Here is a 24315-nt window from a genome sequence, read left to right on the forward strand (position 1 = left end):
ATAAACATTGTTTTGTTTTGGGCCTTTACTAAGATTTGGATTGTGACTGAGCGCACTGAGTTTGACTCCCAAATTAACTGTGCAAATTTACTGTACAGCACAACACAAATAAACCTGGGGTTAGCTATATTCTAATGTCTTACACCCCCACCCCCCCAAGTCTGCAATCGTAATCTCCACCCCCCTCACCCCCAGGTCACCAGACAATGTCAAAATTGAAAGTCTCACTCCAGCCAGTTGACGAATATTGGCAAACCATCTTTTCCCCTCCTTGGGCTTTTACTGCACTTGGATCTTTCCCTGATCTTTGCACTTGTGCTTGCATTGTAAGTCGCTCAGGATAAGAGTGTCCACTAAATGGCAGTAAAGTAACCTGCATATGTCTCAAAACAGTTATTATGTGAGTCAGGGTGAGTTACTTTGCTGTTACAGCTTTAAGGAGATGATGGTGTCTTTTTATTCCTTTCATTTTTTAGGCAGTGGGGGTACACCTGTGGTGTCAACACCATGATTTCAATGCATGTGCTTGTTTATAATGGATACTGTGTGATTCAACTGTGCTTCCTTACCGATATGACTTTCTCATGTTTATGTTTAAACATAACCCGATTCCCCTTGTCTGTCAGGTTCAGTTGACAGCTTGGTATCCTCAGGTGTTGTGTCGCAACCGTTTCTATGCTGGCGTCGCCGTGACGATGAGGTCAAATAGTGCTCATTGTCTTGTGCCTCAGAGTCAGAGTACTGATCTGGGGTCAGTGCTCTGGGTTTCCCCAGTCCATATTCCAGCCTTATCCAGTGAGAACTAAAAGGCTAAACTGATCCCAGATCAGCAGTCCTACTCTGAGACGCATTTATGAATGTGGGTCCTGGTCTCATCAGATGGTAATTTTTTTCATCAAGACATTACCTCTCCCTGGGCTCTGGGTGGACTACCTGAGACTCACAGAAAAAGCAAATGGTGATTACACTGCCCCCTGTTGGTGAGACGTTCTCATCCTTTTTCCAGTTAATGCCTTCAGTTAAACATTTACTTTTACATTTAGGCATTTATGAGACAAGCAGACAGAGCAGAGCTCCGTTTTACCCACAACTTACATGCTTTTAAAAACATAAAATCTATTAATACAGAAAGAAATTAAGGCGTCTCACGGCAAGGCGGTACCGAGTTCGAATCCAGACCAAGGGCCTTTCTGTGTTTGCATGTTCTTTCTGTGTCCGCGTGGGTTTCTGCCAGGTACTTTGGTTTCCGCCCACAGTCCAAAGACATGCAGGTAGGCTAATTGTAGACTAAATTGCCCCTAGGTATGAATGTGTGAGTGAATGGTGTGTGCGTCCTGTGATGGATTTGTGGCCTCTCACCCACTGCATGCTGGGATAGGCTCCAGCCGCCTGTGACCCTGACCAGGAATAAGCGGTTTAAGCAAATGGATGGTTGGATATTTACTGAAGCACTTAAAGCTCAGGTGTCAAACTCATGTCATTGAGGCCCACAGTATCTGCTGGTCTTCAAAGTGTTCTCGGCATTAGTGGTTCATTTAAGCCATCGATTGGCTAAAGAATCTGCACACCTTGTTCTCAAGGCCTTTATTGGCAGCTGATTGAAAGGAAACCACAAAAACCCACAGACACAGTGACCCCTTTGCAGGTTTTTTGACAGCCCTGATTTAATGGGATAATAACCTCTCAACTTTAAAGGAATTTAAAGCTGGCAAGTCATTCAAAACCTCTGAAAATATAAAAATATCCTTCATAGCACATTAAAACGGTCTACACCAATCAAAAACATACACTGAAACTGAAATGATATACAAAACCCTCTGAAATAAGACTATCCCTTTAAGCCGTGAACTAAAACCCTCACTCTCTGAGGCAATCCTTTGGCCAATTGTATATTAAACCACAGGACTCCAGTACTGACTATTGGCATGTAATACTGTGGAGTGACACATAAAACCTATACACAGGGGATTGACTGACCAGAGGAGGGCGCTAGAGAACAGTGAGCCTGGGGTTAACCTGCAAACTGACACCCTGCCTCTTGACAAGTCCGGATGCTATCCCACCTTTGATATTCGGGTTGAAGAATGTCCTGAAACCCTGACACCCTGACTGTTGGCCATTGTCTTTTATTGTGACAGTAGCCATGCCCAGACCAGTGTCTTACTGCAAGTAAAACCCCTGAACACTTGTTTTAAACAGAGGCTGGCTGTGAATTGGCTAAAAATGCTTGGATCTACTGAACACATGTATGTGAATTACACATCTCCACTCTTCTTGTGAATTATACAATAGGCCTATTAAAGTAAATAACTAGGTATTTAGAAAATAAGCTTGTGAAAGCTGATGGATTTAACTTTGTTTTTTATGAAGATTTTTATGAGTCAATTATATGGAATGTACTGGTATATTGTGCACGTAAATGGTTTTTGTGATCAAGTTTATTAATTCATTTGTTTTATTGTTTATTGAGAGAGAGAGAGAGAGATTTTCACACAGTCCAGTCTGTAGCGAGTCACTCCTTGTAAAGCGCTGAGCCAGAGCTGGAGACCATGACTTCACTAAACTATAAACAAATGGCTGCATTCCTGCAATTCTTTTCCTTTTTTAGTCACGTAATTGTAAAAACCCAACGGGGCGGGGGGGGGGGGGGCAAGCCCCCCTTAGAGACGTTAAATAAAGATAAAATCTTTGCTCGAGTCAACGAGTTGAGATACCAGGACAAGGTTCTAGTTACAACTCGTCAAACCCCAAGTTTATTAAAGGATTCGATGCTGATACTGTTTCCAGTCTTAAACGTCTTCTCTGTGCGGATCAGCACACATTTTTGCAGGCTCAACGTAGGCTATACAACCAAACCTATACTTGATATAATGGTTACAGGGTAGTTTGGAGTCCAGCTCGATTCCAGCATCACTGTGACAGCAGTGATTACCGCGAAGTGATACAACCATCTAACGTTCTCTGTCATGTCTAAAAAAAGATTTGACGGAGCGACCACCGCACTGTGAGGCGGGTATTAAATTGCCCCGAAAAGTTGCCGAGGCGTTAATATCTGCAGTCGTCAGTGTGCTTTGCACGGCAATGCCAGCACTGAATTCCTGCTTGTGTGCGATAGAATCACTTCACATGCAGTATGCGCGTGAATTTACAGTAAGCCGTGGAAAAAGGACCATTCCGAGGTGCATTACAGTGCGCTTCAGTGCGTGCACTTCCGTTAATCCTGGGAGCGCGGAGAGATTTATTGCGGAGGATAAACTTATGGTCGAAGCCGAGATAACAACGCCACTGACATCATTTTATTAGGCCTGCGTGTTGATTGGGCAGGAAGAGGCGGAATCGGTGATGAATGGAACAGCGGCAGGAAAAGGGAGGGGATTTAAAAAAGAGCTCAGTTGTGGGAATGAGCAGACTGGTCATATTTGGTGGGATGGTCTGTCCTGTTAGGTTAGGTTATGTGGCGTGGGATAAAGGCACTTTCATTCTGAACCCTGGCAGAGGGAAGTAGGCCTACTGGTAAAACCCAGCATTTTTGAAGGTTTATACGAGAGCGGGTGGATGGACTGCTGCGTTAAAATAACAAGCCTGCTGACAGCGACGGTCTGATATCTGCCAACGGTGGGATAGGGAGTTGTATTAACAGGAAGGCTTTGTAACTGATTAATGGGGCAGTTAGTGGTCATTGAGGGGACAGGACAGGCCCATGTTAGAACCTCAGGATGTAACAGAGGGTTACAGGACTGCTATTGTTCTTTACGTGACACAAGCGCTAATGCGAAATTTGCATAAAATTGCTGGACCAAATTAAAAGTTTGAAATACTTTGACTATTTAGATGCTGGAAATTTTGGAAAAAAAGAAGAAGATCCAGGAAAATTCTCAATTAAATATGTTACAAGCCAAGGCATACAATCGTATCACAGAAGATTTTTTTTTCTGAATAATCTTGAAAACAGAGGTCTCACTTATTGTCAGTTAACTGCAGGAACCGTACTCGTATTTTTAGTGTTACTGGTTAAGGTATTTCAAACAGTTATAAATTCAGCCTTATCACAGAGGCTATGATGGCTACAGTTAGCCTTTGAGCACACACACCCACACCATTTTCATATGCCAGCATGGATACTCCAACAGCAGCACTCCAGAGCCATGGCTGTTGAGATATCATGCATTATAATCTGTTTATTCTCATGAAAAAATACAGTTAAAATAGAAAACAAAATAATGTCCCTAACATGGGAAAAAAAACTCCACTATGATTAAGACCTATTACAAGGTACACAGAAACTCAGACTTTTTGCAAAAATTCATAAAAAGTCAATTTCAAATATCCAAATTCAGTTGGCTTTCTCCACACTTCTACACAAGAAGAGACAAATCATTTCTAGCCCTACATTTAAAACGGTCTATAGCAGTTGCGGTGTCCTGATTATGTCTAAGTGCAGTAGATTACTCGGTGCTTTAAACACAAGCAATTATATTATTTTCATTCACTAAGCCAAGCACTGAACTATGCCGGGTCAAACAAACAGAGCAGCTTGTGGTGACCTTGTGAGATCTTGTCTAACATAGAACTGTTTGCAAATCAATAAAAGTCAGGAATACATATGTGCTCATTTCTACATACTCATAGAAACAATGTAAAGCTAGTTTTAGACTTGGAAGAACATAGAACAAATATCTGACTTAACTGAAGGTAAATAATGAGTCTTCAAAAGGTTGTGTGACAAACAGGTGTTTTCTGCAAATGCACCAATATTCTCTAATGGTGAAATAAGTATAATATATTGATTCATATTGAGCACAATTGTTTAAAAGCAAGTTTTTTGTAAGTTATCTGGAATTGATAATATGAAAAACTTTATATAGTGCTTCTCAAACATTTCCTTGTAGACTGTTTCCTTGTATTTAGGATATTAACCTTTCATGGAAGTGGATCACTCCTGATTTGCACTCATCTACAAAATCTATGGCCAGCTGGCACGAGTTTCAACTTTGACTCCTAATGCTGATATTGAAACTACATTTTTATCACAAATCATTCCTAGCTTAATTAATTTACATTACATCTGACTCCAATAGATAACTGCCAAGCTCATTAGGCCATACCAGTAAATTCAAAGTGAATCCAAAGTGAGTTAGTATCATAGTATAGTTTTGAGGCTGGGAACTGAGTAGCATTAGTAGCAAAAGCATTGAAAATGTGTGCCTGTAGGGCCTGTGCATCATGACTGGTTGCTATCTTGAGACAGGATGAAAGGCTCAGTGGTGTGTGCCAGGACATGGCAGGCAATTCTGCCCACATTAAAATGCCTGCTATAACTGTACAACTGCTGCTAGAGAGATTATTAGGAAATTAATCCCGGTGAAGGTCGCCCGGGCGATATTTCAGGAGCAGACTGTCAGCGGGTCGCCAAAAGATCATTCATCTCCACGAGCGGCGCAGATAATTTCGCCATTGATCCAGCTTGATGCACACACACACACGCGCGCATGCACACACACACACAAACACACATGCACGCAAATGCACACACATACACCCACACACCTACACATGCACTTACAAGTAAGACTCACTCCACCTCCTTAAAGTTCATTAAAATGCACAGCATTCACGCGGAGGTGTCGACACGGTTTATGATGTGTGTACAGAATCTGATACTGGTACAGTCTGCCACTTTCCCCACGCCAGCTGTCGACAGTGAGGTCATCCGCCCAGCTGAGGCTCATAGAAAAGTTACAGGGAGGCGGGGCTGTCGCCGTTTGAGTGGCAGGTACAGGTTGCTAACCCTTATGTAGTGCTGACTCAGCCCACCAGGGGGCAATGGAGAACGCTGAGATCTGACAGCTGGATAATTTATTTACCACACATTTAAGGCTGAGAACATTTGCACAGGGTATTAGCTTGCAAAGCCCGCTCTAATGACAGCGATGGATAAATGCTGCGAATTTACAGCCAAAACAGTCGTAAAACCACAAATGCCAGCTATTTAAAAATCGTTCAGCTCATTAATATTAATTAATTTTACGATATTCTATCCAACCGATGATACTGTGCATCTACCGCTAATGATAATTAATAACATAATCATAACCTGGGACACTTCGGTAAATCAATATGAGATAATTTAATAATATAAATTATAACTTTATAATTGCTATTTATAACTTGGGTTTTGATGTTTTCACTGCTGCCACGATTTTCTAAATTAAATCTAAATATTAACAAAAAACTACATATTTTTCTAGTTTTTTCCTTCATAAAATTATTTTTAAGTTTGAATTTCAATCATATGTATGCCAACAACGCCCCCTTGTGGTTTTCATTGAAAACAGAATCTCATTTGACACTAATCCAAAGAAGTCTTTAGACAGTGATTTGGTGTTCACAGTGATGATTCATCATCCAATTAGCAGTAAAGCAGAGTTTTTGTTTATCCAATTAAATTCATAAACCTGCTGTCATGGCAGTTCCTAGATGTGCGCTCACAGTTTGTAAAGGGTGCAAATGTGATTGTGTGACCTAATTTTTGGTCAAATACCTGTATGTATTTTTAAAAAACTCTTTAGATCATGGTTACTCAAATCCAGCCCTGGTGTTCTTCTTCCAGGAAATTAACTGCACAATTATCTCAGATTGGCCAGACAATATCTTCACACCTGGCTCCCAGGTAAAGGGAGGGTGGAAAACCAGCAGTTCTCAGCCCTTGAGGACAATAATTTGAGTAACCGGGCCTTACAAAAATGATGGTAGGTATCTGAAGGTATTTCAGTGTTTACGCATTTCAACCATGGCCGGCCCACTGGGTCAGCGTGTGGCTTCTCTCGCCCGGTCACTCACGTCAGCGGCCTTCTTCTCCGCCTGCTCCAGCTTCTCCTGCGCATCCTTCAGGGACTCGGAGTACTTGTCCAGCTCATCCTCCACACCCTTCAGCTTCTTCTGAAGGGCCTGCAGCTCCTCCTCCAGCTGGGAGACAGGGGGAGACACACACCGCCGTCAGCACTCTGCAGCTGGGCATGCCTGCGTCTGATACACAGCTACGGCTGCCCACAGCTGTTACTATCGCTCACATCTATCACTGCTGTGCATCTATGACTCATCTATCACTGCTTTGCATCTATGACTGCCCACATCTATGACTGACCAAAGCAATTCATGGCCACATTTATCAATGCCCACATCTATGGCTGCCCGCATCTATGACTGACTAAAGCTATTCATGGCCACATTTATCAAGCCCACATCTATCACTGCTCGCATCTATGACTGACCAAAGCTATTCATGGCCACATTTATCAATGCCCACATCTATGACTGCCCACATCTGTGACTGCTCAAAGCTATTCATGGCCACATTTATCAATGCCCACATCTATGACTGCACACATCTGTCACTGCTTTGCATCTATGACTGACCACATCTATCATTTCCCACATTTGTCACTGTCCACATCACATCTGTGTCTGCATACATCTATCACTGCTTTGCATCTATGACAGCCCAAAGCTATTCATGGCCACATCACATCTATCACAGCCCACATCTATCTCTGTGCAAAGCTATTAATGGCCACTTCTATCACTGCCTACATCTATTGCTGCCAACATCTATCACTGTTATGGTTGCCCTGACAACAACCCAGAAGAGCAGCTTAGCATATTCACTCATAGTTTTTTTTATAATTCTCACATTTCTGTCTCAGCGCAACTGTACACTTGTTAGACTTTGCTGTGATGTACAGCATGACCATGAATGTAACATGAAGTAATCAGAGAATTTCACAGGGGATAAAATAATTGATTAAATAGACTGTAATGGAAAAGATTAATGTTGATTCATATTTTCCAGTTAATGCAGTGCAAGAGCCACACATTGTGTATGGACTACTGTTGGCATATCTTATACCAACAGTGAAAGTGGCAATTCATTATCTTAATATGGGAATTACAGTTATGGCAAACATTAATATGACAATGTACTGAAATGGTTTCAATATGTTCTTGTGCAGCATGTACTCACTAAATCATTGCACATACACTGTTGCTTTTATTATTGATTGTTTTCCAAAGAATTGGCCTGAACAAGACCCCAAAACCTGAAAATCAGTAATCACAGTCACTAAGACACCATGGTATATTGTAATGGAGACAAAAACACCACAACAAAATATAAAATATGAAACCTTTGAGCAGAGGATAAGTATTTGCCACTTTTGCTTTATGGTCGAAGGTTCTGACTGAAACAGTGACAGAGATGTATGTTGGGGCGTGAGGGGTGAGGGATGTCCTGAATGGCTCTGTGAAGGTTGTGGTATCCTAGCGCCCACGTGTCCCGGCTGTAAAACTCCGCCAGTAAATCTGTAAATGTGCACACAGCCGAATGCCAGGGCAGATCTGGGGATGGCAGCAGGACGGAATTATAAACGACTGCTGTGGTCACCGCGAATCACACCCAGCGGTCCGGCCACAGCCGGTCAAGTTCCCTCTCCCCTTTCAGTCCCCCCAAACCATCCCCCTGCCCCCCTCCCCCCCAAACACCCATGCATTATCCAGAATCCTGGCAGCCACAACACAGCACATAGCACTGTGTTGTCGAAGCAAAAAAAAACGCCCCATCTATTTATTGTCTTCTTTCAATGCAACTGACTCCCTTACTTTATTTAGCAACGGGGAATCGGGGGAGAAGTTCTGAGGCGTGGGGCGGCCCCGTCTATGGAAGTAAACTGGGCCGGTATGGCATTGTCCACTGAAGACAGTTTGGATGTGCTTTCATGAGGTTTTCATGAGGCTGTCCTTTTTTGGAATCTCCTGGCATCCCCATCCACTGACAGGACCCCGAAAAATCTCCCACAGTAGTCCTGAGGTGGGGAGGGGCGGGGGACTCAGTACTCCTGTTTTATTTCCGAAAGCAAGGCCATTTTCATGGTTGGACAGATTCCAAACCAAAGCTATGACCTCACCTTGTGAATTGATACGAGGAATCATCATGGAATCAAAGGGGGGAAAGGTGAAAAAAGTTTTCTTTTAAACTGATGGTAAAAGCCATTTGATGTGAGCTGTCGCAGGGAAGGGGGAGAATGGCATGTCCCCATGACAAATGCTATTCTTATGTTACCCACTGTCACATTCTACCGGTGCCTTTGGACCCAGCTATGTCAGGCATGGCAGCATCACAAATAGACTGTGCCATTCTGATCCCCACACCGGCCCACTGCTGCTGTCCCATGTGGCCTGGAGACAAGGCCTCAGCCCTGGCACGCTTTCACAGAGCCTTGACCCCCCTACACGCCCCCCCCCCCATGGGTGGAATGAGAATTCAAAGAAGGCATCCTCCTTAAAAAAAAAGAACGCCGGACAGGACTGGGAACTGCCAAGGCCACGGTCGCAGTGACTGACAGGAGAGAAGATCATAACAGGGTGAGATGCATTTCCCTTTTAGATATGAGAACTTCCTCAGTTGGTCATCCTATATGTGGCTTGCCAGTGGGGTCATGCTGAAAGAGCAGCATCTTACAAAATGAAAAGAAAAAAAGAAAGAAACCGAACAGGGAGAAAGGAGTCTTGGCTGTGGGAAGATGTCACCAGAGCACAGGTGGCCCATGAAACCCCAGACCCCAGACCCCAGAAATTCAGTCTCTACTGTGTCTGGAAAGGGAAGTTAGAGTTTTAGGGATTGAGTTCCTGAAATATGATTGGACCTAACAAATCGAGAGAATGTTTGTTTGGTCAGTTGCTCAAATCACCTCTAGTTGGAGGTGATCATTATGATTGTTATGATTGTTATGATAGTTATGATTTGTCCTAAGAAGTAACAAAATATTAGTTTATGAGCAAAGCATGTGCTCAGAGGCTGGGCCAATTTATTTCATACAACAGAGTCAGCCTGGTCAGACTCATAACACCGGAAGTTTGTAAGGCTACGTAGGGATACGTCCAGCCTGACCCCTGAGATACAACACAGGGCGTCCCCCCAGTTCCAATATGAGGACAGAGGACACCTCTATAAGCTGCGGCAGAAATGATGTCCAGGTCTAGTGATGTCAAGGCCCGGTGGGCCAAGGCCAAGTTCCTCACTGTTACTGAGAGGGAGGAAGTTGGTGAAAGTGAAAAGGCATCTGTCGTAAAGCCATGTTGTCTGATCCACCGCTGTGGCCTGTTTCTTCAGTGGCTAGCAGAGGTCAGCCAGAGGAGTGGCTTCTCCTCGGAAAGTGCCCCACCTTACTGCATATCCTACCAATAACCAGCTCAGTGATGGTTTGATAGACTGAAAATACAACAAAGAAGTTCAAGCAGGAACATTGTCAAGTACTGATCTAAACTCTATCCAGGACAGCAAATAAGCTCCTTTACATTGTGGTCCTAAAGGTGTATTTGGGGGGGGGGGGGGGATCTAGCCACCATCTGTGACACTGGTCCTCAAGGGTGGGAGGATTCACGTAGAACAAAACACACATCGGCCACCCCCAGGCACAGTTTGAAGCATCCAGACAGCATCATTCTATGGAGTGTCTGGTTACTGTAACTTCACCAGTGTCATCTGCCAATGGAATGCCCAATTTATGTTTCTCCTGAAATATTCTTCCAAGTAGGGGATCGAGTAGAACCAAATGTGATGTGGAGCCAGGAGATGAGAGCTTTGCATTCTGGGAGAAGGGCCAAAAATGGGAAGCGACCGCAGAATTCCTAGAAACCACTCAGAATGCAGAAATGTAGTCGCCCGAGCATTAGAGCTCCCGGTAAAGGGGAAGTTCTTTTAAAACAAGTAATGAATAGACCAGAAGCCACCAGGCCCCTTGCACAAGCTGTTACATCTCAATCAAAGTTCGTGAAAGCACAAGTCTCAAGGCAAAGTCACGTTATTACAATGTAATAACTGACAGGGAACAGATACCCAGAATCCGCAGCAGCACTGGTGTAAACGGAGGCCCAAGGCCGGCGAACGTAATGCTGCGGCTCTCCTTATCCAATCACTCATTTCCACGCCTTCACCTGATCGGCTAGGTTCAACAAATGCGCCGCGCTGCATCTGTTTGAGCTTGAAAGCACAGAACGCACGTAACTCATATCATCGTCTGCCGTGTCAATCCTGTATAGCCAGTAATTGCAATATAAATAAGTGTGACTGAATCATTGGCGAATGTAGTCATGCCCAAGCCCATCAGAGCTGGTCTCACCCTGAACACAGCATGACAGATTTTTAGGTGGCATACAACGTCTATATAACATCTATAATTATCATTATCATTATCATATTCTGTATCTGACAGAATACATTTATTTCCAACCTGCCCCCCCATTTACCAGAAACAAGTGCGGTAAACCGTTCCCTAAATTCACATCATCCTCTCGAACGCCAGCTTCCAAGAATCGCAATGGTGCTCATCCTTCGCGCGTCAAGTGGTTTGAAGGACAGAGGGGGCGGGCAGAAGTTGCGGTGAGATTTTTCATCCCAAGCCTTTGCCTTGCGTTCCCACGTTAAGTTCTTGGTAGTGCTGTGTAAGGCAACTTCTTGCTAGCTGGGTACATGAGTTGTATAACTCGGGGGTTATCTGTCACATAGAATCAAATTACTGCGGAGGGTACACTATGAGAGACTACATAAAACACGGCGTCAGTAACGGGATAGGTACTTTAACAAATTTAGAATACGTGCACTTTTACTTAAGGTCTTCGGTAAAGATGTGTGATTAAATAAATATGCAGTAGGTAGCAAAGATTCGTTGTTCAACACAGTAAAACAAAATGTAAAACCACACTAAATTAAGTGGGGAGACAAATACCTGTAACCCCGAGACACGTGTTCTGTTAAGGTTGATTGGAAATGTTTTAAAAACTCATAGATCTATCTGGGTGCACATAACCAATAAACTGATACTCTGTCACCAAGGTAAGTGTTGCAGAGCAATATCAACGGCTAATGGGGTTAAATTAATTGTTTTCCCAAAAGAACAGCAACTTTAAATTAGATCCAACTGAATAAAAAATGATAATAATAATAAATTCAAAGAGTATACTACATTTATTTTGTGAAAATGTATTTACATTTCACCCACTGGATGAACTTTCTTCGTGTTGTTGAAGGCATTGTAGGCAGCACTTATTCAGAATGGAAATAGTAGGCTAGAGCTGATAGTTAACGCGGTGGGTGTGTGTCCCCACACGTTTTGAGACTAATTTGGCAATTCAAACGTTTCAAATCGGCTTTGTTACAAGACGGATGATCGCAGCGGGGAGACGGTTTTTGAGATCCGTTGGGCCAGCATTTCTTTAGGGTCGACGAACACACAGGCTGTCTATTTGAAATGCATGTATACTGTATAATTCACTTGAGGCGCGTGAAATACAGCGGTCTCCCCTACCTGTTTGCATTTGTCCTCTGCACCCTTTTTGTCTCCCTCGGCCTGCTCAGCCCGATCAATAGCATTCTCCTTATCCAGTTTCAGCATCTGCATTTTCTTCTTAATGGCCTCCATGGTTGTTTTTGTGGTGTTCTCCCAATACCAGGCGAAGAATAAAGAACAGGAAAAACGGTGAAAACTACTGACGCGCGCAGACCCCCCAAGAGACGCAGAGAACTGGTGTTGCACCCACCGCCGGGATCGAGTGGAGTGATAAAACAAAGACTGCCTGGATAGGGTAATGAGGTAGGTTGGAATTCTCGCCAAAGGAACCCAAGACTTTTTTGGGAAGTTCGCTCAAGTCACTCTAAAGCGAGAGTGACGTCGGACGCCTGTGATTTGTTCGAAAGAATTGGCTTAGAATTTAGCGAGAGGAGTTTGTCCATCTTTGGAAGGCTCCGATTTCTCTCGATGTTCATATCTCAATGGAATGAAATTTCACCCTAAATATATCTCTGGAGGGTCGCTGCGTACCAGCTAAGGGAAAAGGCATAATTCACACTTTCTTTTGATTTCTTTTCATCATTAATTCTTTAGTAAAATAAGTGGAACAATTGGCTAGATCATGAACAGTAACATGTAATTAAATGCCAGCAGAATCTGACTTAACAATCAGTGCATGTATTAAATGTAGGCTAATTCATTTTCCATGTCTGACGTTACTCAACCAATCTGATGTACACGTTTCAAAACTTAGCCTGTGGAGTGAATACCGTTGTCTCCAAACACTTCTACAAATTTGGGTAGTTCGGTTAAAAAAAAAAAAACTATGCGGACTGAACCGGCGCAGACAGCGCGTCCATAGTGACCTTGAGCGTAACTCGATAAGTGGATCCATACAGTATACAGACCGGATATTTTCGAATGCATTGCATCAGACTATATGGCTTCGGGTGACTTATGCTTCATCTGTGGTCAGGATATCTGCACGAACCGCTGGGGCTGTCGCGGCTGAACTTGAGCAGTGTCCCCGCGGTCACTGCCACAGAGCGCAGTCTCCCGCCGTCTCTGAGCAGCGCCGCTCGGGTTCCAAGGGGAAAAAAGGGCTCAGTTGGTCTAATTTTTTAGGCTCTACATCTATTCCAAATACACGAACAAAAACCATTACTTGCTGCACCAAAACTAATATCGATTTAGACTATCTACGTCTAACTGTCTATATAATGCATACAGCAACGTTATTTTGTAGATTGTCGTTTATGGAAATTGCAGAGCCAAGTCCAAGTTGGATAATCGCCGGGTGTCTGTGTATAAAATGTGAAGTACATTCCATTTAGTCTAAATGCTCAAATGGAACGCACTGCCCATTTTAGTCATTTTAAAAAGCGCTCTTATGATGAACAAGAAATAACTGGTGATATTTTCTTAGAGAAAACCAATTTTATTGAACGTTAATACTTTCAAATAAACACATAAATCTGTCCTTTACAATGCTTTAAAGTTGGCGACCCCATAGCGCTGTTAATAAGGTTTAGAGTATCAAAAGAAAAGATAAATGAACAAAAAAGAGAATACTCAAGAAAAAGACGATATATCTGCAACCAGAGGTCGGTGTTTCGTTGCCCACAGAATGGCAGAACACAATTCTTACAAGATCTCTGCCCGTTTAAATTTCTGAGTTATACCGTAAAAAAAGTACAGACCTTTGTAAAAGAGCAGGTTTATGTTACTATGTTTAGTTAAACAATTGGATAAGTGCACTTTAAAATGGGAAAAAGTTAATCACATACACATGAAATACATATGCAGGCACTTTATGATGCATTGATATGTTGTTGGATTGACAAAGTAACATCGAGGCCCCTGGTCTCCTGACAACTTAACAAGACGAGTTGTGCAGCTAAAATATTCATATTTTTTAAAAATAGTTTCTGTTGCTATTCCGAGATCACACTGCGAGACGATTAACTCAGACCCACAATATTCATATTTAAAACCTGCAGAAGCATGTACAACAATTGGCCATTTAACACTCTATATTTATGAGTAATTAAAAGCAACTTAATAGCACCTGGTGGGACAAACATAAAGAAACAAAACAATAAGTTCTGATAAAAAGCAATGGCTTTGAGTTTCACAAGAGACAAGACCATTTAGAAACGTTAGCAACGAAGGCCACAATAAAATGTAAAAGCTCCAGCGTTGATCTACATTTTTTTCCATTTTCAATTTGAAAAACCATTAACTTTGAAAATAAAACGAACACTCAGACATTTTTATTAATATATAAATTTAATAGAAGATACCATTTGTAACACATTTCATAGCTTCTGTTTATTTATTTATTTAAAAAAAATGATATGTATGCTTTCTATGAATTGTTTCGACGCAAAAAAAAAAAAAAAAAAAAAATCAATCATTGCACTTCTGGTCCAAATTGCAACAAAAATGCATTTGAATGTTCAGGGTTAAAGATCCCCGGCTGCCCTACAAACATTCTGGCAAAACAGTTTTCTTCTTTGGAACTCTGAAAGTCTGGAACGAACTTCGGGCGCCTAGATTAGCTGCTGAATGCGGCCGTTTTTCTCGTTTCCCGTTTCTCGTAATGAGTAGAAATCTTCGCAGAGTGTTTTCTTTCTCGGTTTTGGTCGTCGAACCTCAACTCTCAGTGACTCCGCCTTCAGATGACCGAGAATTTCTCAACAACAGACACCTAGCCTCCCCTCCCACCCACACCCCGAACGACTAGACTTTGTACTCTCTAAAAATATTGTTTCGGCAGTACAGCTGAAAAAAAGTATCGAAAAGCGAAAAGGTGTGAAATTACTGAGATAGATAATGTTGTAGCCACAGTGGACACATGCAGTATAGTAAAGGAACAACTATTCTAAATACTTATTTAATCACATATAGAAATATTAAAGGCGCAAATTACCTTAGAGTTGCATACATTATACATTATTTAAACAAAACAGTGGCACTGAAAAGCGTTTAAAGAGTGAAAAATAACCAGGAAAAAATTAAAATGGACATCCTGATACAACTTTCTCTTTTTAATATACCCATTTCTTTAATTACGCAGCCAAATATTGCTTATGTATCCTAAGCGCAACACCTCAAAATCCGTTCGAATATTTTAGTAACTGCTCATAACTAAAAAACTCCTGCCCGGCTCGTGATTTGATTTTGCTGTGCGAGACGTCGGTTGTTCCTCACTGCTCCTGACCATCCTCCCTCAGCTCTGTCGGCAGGAACTTGTACTGCTGCTGCCGGATCATGGCCAGCTTCTTGCGGGCCTCGTCCAGCTCGCGCTCCTTCCGCAACATCTCCTCCTGAGCGGCGATGATCTGTAACGGAGACCCCGTCCCCTCGTTAAAACGTGATACTCCAACACCGAAAGAATAGGGGTGTTAAGTCATGACAAACAAACAAACAAAACAAAAACAAATAACACACAAATCTGATCGACTACCCAATTCATTGTATTCCTTGAGTTGATAGTAGTGCACTTTTTCCTTCAAATCTGGTTACACACAAAAATACATGGCAACTTACCTGCTGTGGTCGTGCTAAGCTCTGAGTGTTTTCCCCGGGCCGAAATGCATGTGGTGATGTTCAGCCTGAACTCACCTGAGCAATGCCCCCGACCATCTTGCTCTTGACGACGACGGCCTGGTCATCCTGGGCATCGAACGCGGCCTTCTGCGCCGCCTTCACCAGGTTGTCCGACGCTCTCTTCACGGCGTTCCCGGCAGCCTGGGGGGGCACACGCGACGGCGATATGTTACTATGGATACCAACAGGATACCGAGAAAATGTACAATAAATGGGGAAATTGTGACTTGTAACTCAGAAGGTCCGGTTCTGATTCATAGGTGGGGCACTGTTGTTGTGTCCTTGGCACTTTCTTCAAGACTGCCTGGTTAGCTTCAGTAAACTATCCAGTTGTAGAAATGGACCGTATGTTCCAGAAATGCAGGCTGTGTAAGACACTCTAGAAAAGACCGTCTGCTAAAATCTAAATATGTACTGTGTAGGAGTATTTTAAAGTAAATGGTTGACAGCCGACCAATTTCCACAAATACAGACTTTAGTGTAGATGTACATCTGTATTATTTAATGTAGAACCATGACATGTCAAAACAGTGTTGTGACAAGATATGATAAGTATGTACCTGTAATGTGAGTTAAGCACTGTTAACACTGCCCAACCATCATGACTTTTTCTTTTATGCTTGGAAACAGCTGGATTGACAAATATGTATTTCTTAAGACTATGCCCTTTAACAAATGTAAGGAGAACTAATGGCAGCATTTGAAAAATTCCATCATACAAGCATAGGCTACAAATATAAAATTAATGTTTAAAAACGTACGGTTGGCGTTGAAAGAGCCGTCTATTTCTTTCGGCTGAGATCACACCAGTACGAGCCTCACGTCAACCGTCTCTTGTGATACGTGAGCCCCCCCCCCCCCCTTGGCAAAACGAAAACCTGAACACGGGAACGAGGCGATCACGCCTGCTTCTCTGATGAGATCAAAACGGGGTTTTGGGGGGACTCTGATATTCACATGAACGTGAGAGTGTTACCACCCCCCACCACAACCATACTAATAAATAGCCAAGGGTGAAGAGCAGACGGGGGGAGGGGGGGATGTGTAGTGAACCAAAACACTCTTTCTCTCCGGGCGCTGGCAGAATGACTTTAAAAGGTAATGTTGAGAGAAACTTGCGGGAGAGCCTGAGCCCGAGCGTCGTGATTCACTTGAAGGGAAACATACGTCTCGGACGGTCTGGGAGGCTTGGCAGCGGATCGCAAACAACGCGTCCCGTTTTCTTGCCTTTTGAGGCTTCCTGGGAGGAGAGGAGTCACGCGGTCGGCAAGGACAGAGCCGCAGAGCCGCCAACGCGCTCCCGTCGCGCGCCGTGATTTATCCGCCATGGTTGGAATGCCACTGTTCACCTCGCCACTCACGCACGCACACACACACACACACACAATATGCACAATACATACACACAATACGCACAATGCACACAGACACAAATACACACACGCATGCACACTCACGCAAACACACAAACAGACACCTTACACACACACACACACACACACCCCACCCCCCCCAACACACACACAGACGAACACACATACACAACACATGCACACAATACACATGCCACCCAGCCCCGCCCTGTTCAGGGTTTTCACAGCTGTTCCACAGTCAAAGGTTCCAGCTGGCTGCAGTGTTGCTTAATATCTACACAGTGAATAGGACGGGTTTATGTACTGCATTACCACCAATCAGAGCACTGAATTCAAGAGCAGTGTACTATAATATTCATTTCAATATACTTAAATTTGAAAGTATATAGACTCTTTCTCTGACTTTCTTTGACAAGTACTGAAGTGATATATGTGAGTTGTATGTCCAAGAAGGTCATTTTCATCAACATGAAATGGTTCCTTTTACAGAACCTGAAGTCATGTGGTAATTTATTGAGCTCTGTTTCATTTTGTATTACAGAATAACTGGTAACACAGGGAAGGGAATATTTTCTCGCAAGTAATCTATTAATTCATATACATGCGTCTATAGTCATCTAATCCCTCCAGGACCCCTTAAGAGGACACTTAGAGGACTCTTTTCTGGCCTTTTGGATACATCTTCATTCTTGATTCGGGGAGACCTGGACGGCCTTCTGGAGTTCAGGCACCCTTTCTATCTAACCCCCCAACCCTCCAACTCCTGTCACATGGAGGCCACCTGTCGCCATGGTTTCAGTGCCTGACAGATCGCTCTCCGGGAGGGGGGGTGGGGGATGACAGCCGAGGGGGCACATGTGTGTGTCTCTCCAAAATCCGAAACGAGGCACGGAAAAAAAAAATCTTTCGCGCGTCTAATAAACCACTTACGCAGGCGGGATGGCGTGCGGACCACAGGTGATGAGTCAGCGAGAAGTAATTACATTTCTGTCCAAAGTGGGAAGTGGGTGAGCACTGATAATGTGTCACTGATCATATTCTGGCTGGGTTAAGATTTCAAGAGGTGGTAACAATATTTAGAAGGCAACTCAGGTGAAAAGACATTTAATATAAATATGCGGGAATTAACCAGCAGCAGCTGCAGGATCTGTATTGGAGGAGATAAGTAGCTGCTGATTGGTCCAGAGAACATGAGATGCCCTGGCGAGCCCACTGAACCCTGGGAAATGACTGCATGGTACTTTGCCCGGATCAGCTATTTCCAGACATGGCTCATAATCTTTGAACAGTCTTTTCCTTCTTTTTATTTAATGCCAACAGACAGCAGATTAGGATGAATGAAACCGAAAACGATAAGGCTGGCAGACCCTGCCATTGTTTGGAGGGTAGATGGAGGTACTGTTGGCGGGAACTTGGCATTTTTCTCTCTCGAAGTGCACTCAAATCCTGACCCACGGCATCGTTCTGTACAGTTTGAAGAGGGTCAGAACCCTGTGTTATCCGAAAAACTTTGCTGGAGTGCTTAGGAACTCCACACAGCTCTGGAGGAGTTCACAGAGGCCCATAAATCGAAGGCGTGTTCTCTCTGAGACACTGTTCTGCCTGCACTGTGTGTAGCGAAACTAGCCCTGAAGACACAACCGCACTCTGCCTCTGTTCTCCAACTGCCATTACTGGTTTCTGTCTGATGCCCCCACCCCGGTGACAAAGTGAAACAGGTATAGGACATTAACACCAGATGCTGGTAAAATTCAAAAGAACTCCTAAAGGTCCATGAGCGCTGTCAAAAAACAACCAAATACCTAATGTACACACTAAAACTGTAGAGTTCAGAAGGAGAAATTTTTTCAGGATACTGGCTAAAACAGATCTTTCTTTTTAAATGACCAATAATGTGCATGAATTTTACAGGTGTCTAAATGGTTATAAAGTATTGTAAGTAATTAGTTGACCCAGACCTGGATTTACAGTCTAACATGCAGTGAAAGACATTCTGGCATTTTGGACCCTACACCTCTGATCTGGGGTGGTCCCGGTCAGAGGATGTGGATGCGGATGTACACTGGCACACCTGACACCCCTGACACACAGAACTGGACCTGTGCAGTCGGTGGGGGCCCCTTCTCTCTCCCCCCCGGTCACTGTGTTCAAAATCAGCTACTCAGCTTGCAGCCTCCGGATTAATGCGACCGCTCCTCCTCCACATCACAGAGCCTGTGCACTTAGTCTAAAACATGGGACCGTGACCGCGGTCGAAGGGTCACGGCAACCCGGCGTCTAAATATAGCGCCGACTAAAGCCCCGGTCTGACAGCTGTGTACATGAGGCGAGCGCCATGTAACCCTAGAGACCCCGCCTATCGTTACCTCGTCCTATTTAGGGACCTCAGCGTACCCTTCAGAGCTTTATTACTCTTCATTGTTGGAAAGCACAGGCACGCAACCAGGCCCTGTAATAACAGAACAGATGAACTGACCAGCCAAATCAAAGCCGTTTTTTCCCCCACTTTCCTCAGGCAAAACCCAGCGGCAGGGAGGAGGCAGGGGGTGTCAAAAGTGTGGTCATGGTACCTTTTTTGATGAGTAAACAAGTTTTGTTTAGTGGCTATCAACACTGGATATGGCTGGAATTTCAATCACTCTGATGGAACCCCCTGAGAATTCTACCCTGAGCCCCAACTGGCGTTCCCCTTGTTTAATGTCAGAGCCGTTACTGTAGCAACAGATTAGAGCACAACTTTGAGGCATCGTTGCTTTCGCACAATAATTAAATTGTACGAAACTCTACAATGTGATAGATCTTGTGTCTCTGTACTAGTTCAGACCGAATAGGATATATATTAGAACTACAATTATCTAGAATACATGCATTATTACATCATTATAAAAAGAACACATTTTACCAATAAAAGTTTCTCGTTATATTGCGCTTATTAATGCAGCCTCCGCTGTTGATTCAGGAGACTGCAGGAACGCATGGAGCTCTTTTCCACAGGGTGTCATGTCAGCCACCCCTCTTTACCACACCGAGTCAGATGAAGACAGCTCATGGGTCGCTAAACAGGTGGATCTGTGGGTGCCCAGTTGACCAGCGTAGGCAGCTGTTGAGTGACGAGATGCCGTCATCTCGTCCGACCGAAACCCTCCCGTCTTTGGGAAATGTTAGACATGCAACTGAACACCGGCAGGGTCTGGGCTCCATACCAGACCGTGGGGGCATGTCCATGCCCTGGAACTCTGCTCTGACAGGATGAGCCACCCAGCTGCCCATCTCTGTACTTAAACGCACAGTACGTGAAAAGTGAAGCGAACCGAAGCGGCGAGGAGGGGCGCAGCACTGGCGACCGCGAGGCGACCGTGTCACAGGCTGCGTCCGCGAGCTCACCTGCAGCCTCTTCATGGTCTGGGAGTCCTGGTCGGCCTTGACCTTGCAGGCCACCAGCAGCTGGGCGGTGGAGGCCGCCACCTGCTTGGCGGACGAGATGAGCTTCTCCTCGCTGGCGTGGCCCTGGACCGCCGAATTGGCCGCCTCGCACAGGTTGCTGGTCGCCGCAGCAACCATCCGGGCCTATAACAAACAGCCGCACCCGCAAGGTTAGGTTGAACAATGGGAGTTGGGTATGCAGTACAAAACAGCAGGGTTGGGTGGGGGTCGACTTCAGTTCAAATTAGCCAATTCAGCAAATTAACTGAAATTCAATTCACGAACTGAAAAAATGGCCATAATGTTTGATGGGGATTTTTCTATTAATGGCTCAAATTTAAACTCATTTTCTAAAGTTTACAGACTCGAAACAGAATTGGACCCAACCTTGGTGTCAGTATGTAGCCGATGGAGAACTTATTGCTGGTACGAGGAAACACTATTGGCAATAACATGGACATGGCTTCTGTCCAGACTGAAACATGCTTAACCATCTCACTGAACACAGTGAATCATGAACAGTTAAATCATTTCATGAGTGATGATACCACCTCTCAGCTACATCCTCTCACATTACAGTACTAAGCAGCGATGGATTTGTACAGGCACTGTTTATGGCCGATCACTTGCTTACATAGTCATTCATTCTTGGAAGACATTACTAACTAAACAGGCACAAACTCTATAGATACCAAGCGTGTCTGTTTAAGACCGTTCTGCTGATTGATTTTGACTGTGCCTTCATAGTCACTATTTGCCTACTGTAAACATCCGGCAGATGCAGCCATCTTTCCCCATAACTTTAAATAGTGTGACAGTGACAATATGGACATTAAAACAACCCAACCTAGCCGCTTCCATCGCTGTAAAAAAAACACTTTCCGTCATTACGACAGGCAACTCACCGCTGAAATGAGCCCCTGGGACCACTGGCCATCATCAACCGCGTTGGCCTGGATAGCACCGACCTGGTGGACGCAGAGAAGAGAGCGGTTCAGGACCAGCGTTAGCCAACGTGGTGGGAAAACGCGCTGAGAACAGTCGACTATGAGTGCCGTGGCGGTTTGCGGCCTTCTGGGGGGGGGGGGCCTACCTTGCCTTGGGCCACCAGCTCCCTCTGAGCCGCCGAGGCCGCCTTCACCAATGCGCTTGTTGCCGCGGCGATCGACTTGGCCGCTTCCAGGATCTGCTCCTCGAAGTTTAGGCTCTCGTCCGCCTCCTGTTGAAGAGACAGGTAAAGTTGTGTGAGAGACGTCACTTTTAGAGACGCAGAAACAACAGGATGAAACATAATGATACGCTTCTGCACATTTGTTTTCTGTTAGGTAACTTATACATTACATCACTGGGTACTGATTTCTAAGTTTAAATTCAGATGTTATTTAACATATGGAATAGTTTGTTCCCAGAACAATGTCCAGTATGATGCTGCATATTACGGCAGTTGTAAAAAATTAAGATGGATTGATGAACAGACATACAAAAAGCTTGTTTTTTTCAACACAGCCAGGCAACTGCAGTTGCTATGAACAAAACCAATCAAATAGGGTATAGATTTGGAGTACATGGGATTTGGGGGGGGGGGGGGGGTCGTCTATCAGTTGTGCTAAAGCCTGGATTTGAACCAACTTTCCCTGAGGGGTCACAAGCCTAGAACCCTAATCTCAAGATTCTCCACACTTTAGGTCCTGGCGACACAGAATATGAAACAGAGCTACATATCCTGGGATGGGGAGATGTGGGATCCACAGGGAACTCTGACACTCAGAGGGGGGATGTGGGGATCCACAGGGAACTCTGACACTCAGAGGTGTGGGATCCACAGGGAACTCTGACACTGAGAGGGGGAGATGTGGGAACCCTCAGAGAGTCCTGATGTAGTCGGAAAAAGCCTTCTCACCTTCGGTTTGGCACGGGGCTTCAGCTGCTCCAGTTTCTTGGCGGCGGCTTCAATGGCAGCGGCTGCTCCCAGCAGCTCGTTCTCTGCGATGACGGTGGGGTCCTCTGGGTCGACCCACTCGGTGCCTGAGAGAAAAGCACACACAGTGTCAATGAGAAGGGCCCCCATAAGCCCCCATAATCAACCAATCTGCTCTTCAAAGTGTTTTTCTGTCAATTTTCACTTTTCATTTAATTAAGCCCATCTAAGCTTGTCCTGATATGTCACCACTGGTTCACCTTAATGGTGGTGTTAAGAGATTTATGGACAATATCAATTATCTGCTTCTACAGCTTTTGACAACCTTATCAGGGACAAATATTTCACAGGTACGCATCGGGCTGTCTCACCTGCTAAATTAGGAGGGAGATTTATCGCCAATATGGCAACAAGGTTTTAGTTTCAGCTAAGCCCCGAAGGGTGATTTAAGCGAAAAGACATACGACAAAATTCACATTAGACACATAATACTCCGGGCGTTGCAGGGTTTTCTAAATCAGTCGGCGATGTGCTCTGTGATCGGGACGCGGCGAATCTACTTGACACCAATTTGAACCCCCCCCCCGCCTCGCAGAAGAGGGCAAGTGCACGCAAGACAGCTGTAGCGTCTTGTGGAAAATGAGTCTGTCAACAGACGGAGGGACATTCAGATGTTTGTCCAGGAGGGGCAAGGCTGGGGGTTGGGCCGGGTTTTTTTTTTTTTTTTTTGGGGGGGGGGGGGGGGGCGGGGGTGCAGGGTCACCTTTCATGGCCTCCGCGGCCTGGATGAGCTCGGTGACGGAACCCGCCACACGTTTGGAGTAAGTGGCCAACTGCTGCTTCAGATCGTGGGACGGCTTCTGGATGATCTGCAGGGGAGAGGCAGGAAGAACAACTGTAAGCATTAGCATTAGCATTATCCATTAGCATTAGCTCCCCTGGCGTGGCCCTGGTCTACTGAAAGGGGGGGGGGGTGGCTGAGGGTAGCACCGGCACTCCCTACTCACTAGCGTCTTTCTCAGGGTGGGTGGCACCCTTCACCTGCTGAGAGGAACACCTCCTAAATAAACCTGTACCGTGCCTTTTAGAGATTTATGTAAGCAAAGACCAGGACTGACTCTGGCAAACAGTCCCCCCCCCACACACACACACACACTACTATATAGTTTTACAGCATAATAATCTTTGGCGACACCCTAATATACGCTGGCACCAAGTGGCACACGCTATCATAAATTAACATGCTGTCAAGCAGCTGCAAACCACTGAACAGCTCATTAATACTCAACTAAAAGAGCGACCAAAAATGATTTGGTCACGTATTGTGGAAGTGTTAATATGTCAACCCAACAGCCAGGATGGTCTAAAAGGTTAGAATCAGCATGATGTTTTTATTCGGGCCTTTTCGCAATGTAGAATGAATCAATGGAATAAGCAGATTCCAAATGTGATCCAGTAAAATCATTTTAGAGGAATCATGCAATTAACTTAATTATCACTTAATTTACACTTTAGTAATTTGGTAGTTCAACTTCACACATTTTAGTAGAGATAACTATTTGGCTAGCTAAATAATACTCATCTTCATTATGATTATTATTATCAATATTGTAACTGACAGCTTTTAATTAGCACTAGTAATACCTGA

General features: G+C 44.3%; 2 protein-coding genes across 10 annotated transcripts in view; both read right to left on the reverse strand.

The window, feature by feature from the left end:
- The window catches only part of LOC135239673 (tropomyosin beta chain), a 37898-nt gene extending 25222 nt beyond the window's left edge, over positions 1–12676 (reverse strand). For 2 of the 6 annotated variants that reach the window (XM_064308505.1, XM_064308506.1), the window contains exons 1-2: positions 12360–12673; positions 6841–6966 (exon numbers count right to left, since the gene is read on the reverse strand). In XM_064308505.1, the coding sequence (XP_064164575.1) occupies positions 6841–6966; positions 12360–12473 (240 nt within the window). In that variant the 5' untranslated portion in view covers positions 12474–12673. Of the gene's footprint in view, positions 1–6840; positions 6967–12359 lie in introns of all 6 variants that reach the window. The other 4 variants (XM_064308504.1, XM_064308514.1, XM_064308513.1 and 1 more) reach the window with 4 other exon arrangements.
- A 2007-nt stretch (positions 12677–14683) lies between these two features.
- Positions 14684–24315, reverse strand: part of tln1 (talin 1) — a 114433-nt gene continuing 104801 nt past the window's right edge. For all 4 annotated transcript variants that reach the window (XM_064308575.1, XM_064308577.1, XM_064308573.1 and 1 more), the window contains 7 exons: positions 23431–23536; positions 22650–22774; positions 21843–21968; positions 21655–21717; positions 20711–20893; positions 15969–16094; positions 14684–15685 (listed from right to left, as the gene is read on the reverse strand). In XM_064308575.1, coding sequence (XP_064164645.1) covers positions 15551–15685; positions 15969–16094; positions 20711–20893; positions 21655–21717; positions 21843–21968; positions 22650–22774; positions 23431–23536 — 864 coding nt within the window. In that variant the 3' untranslated portion in view covers positions 14684–15550. The remainder of the gene's footprint in view (positions 15686–15968; positions 16095–20710; positions 20894–21654; positions 21718–21842; positions 21969–22649; positions 22775–23430; positions 23537–24315) is intronic.

Source organism: Anguilla rostrata, chromosome 14 (assembly GCF_018555375.3).
Source record: "Anguilla rostrata isolate EN2019 chromosome 14, ASM1855537v3, whole genome shotgun sequence".
Taxonomy (NCBI): Eukaryota; Metazoa; Chordata; class Actinopteri; order Anguilliformes; family Anguillidae; genus Anguilla; species Anguilla rostrata.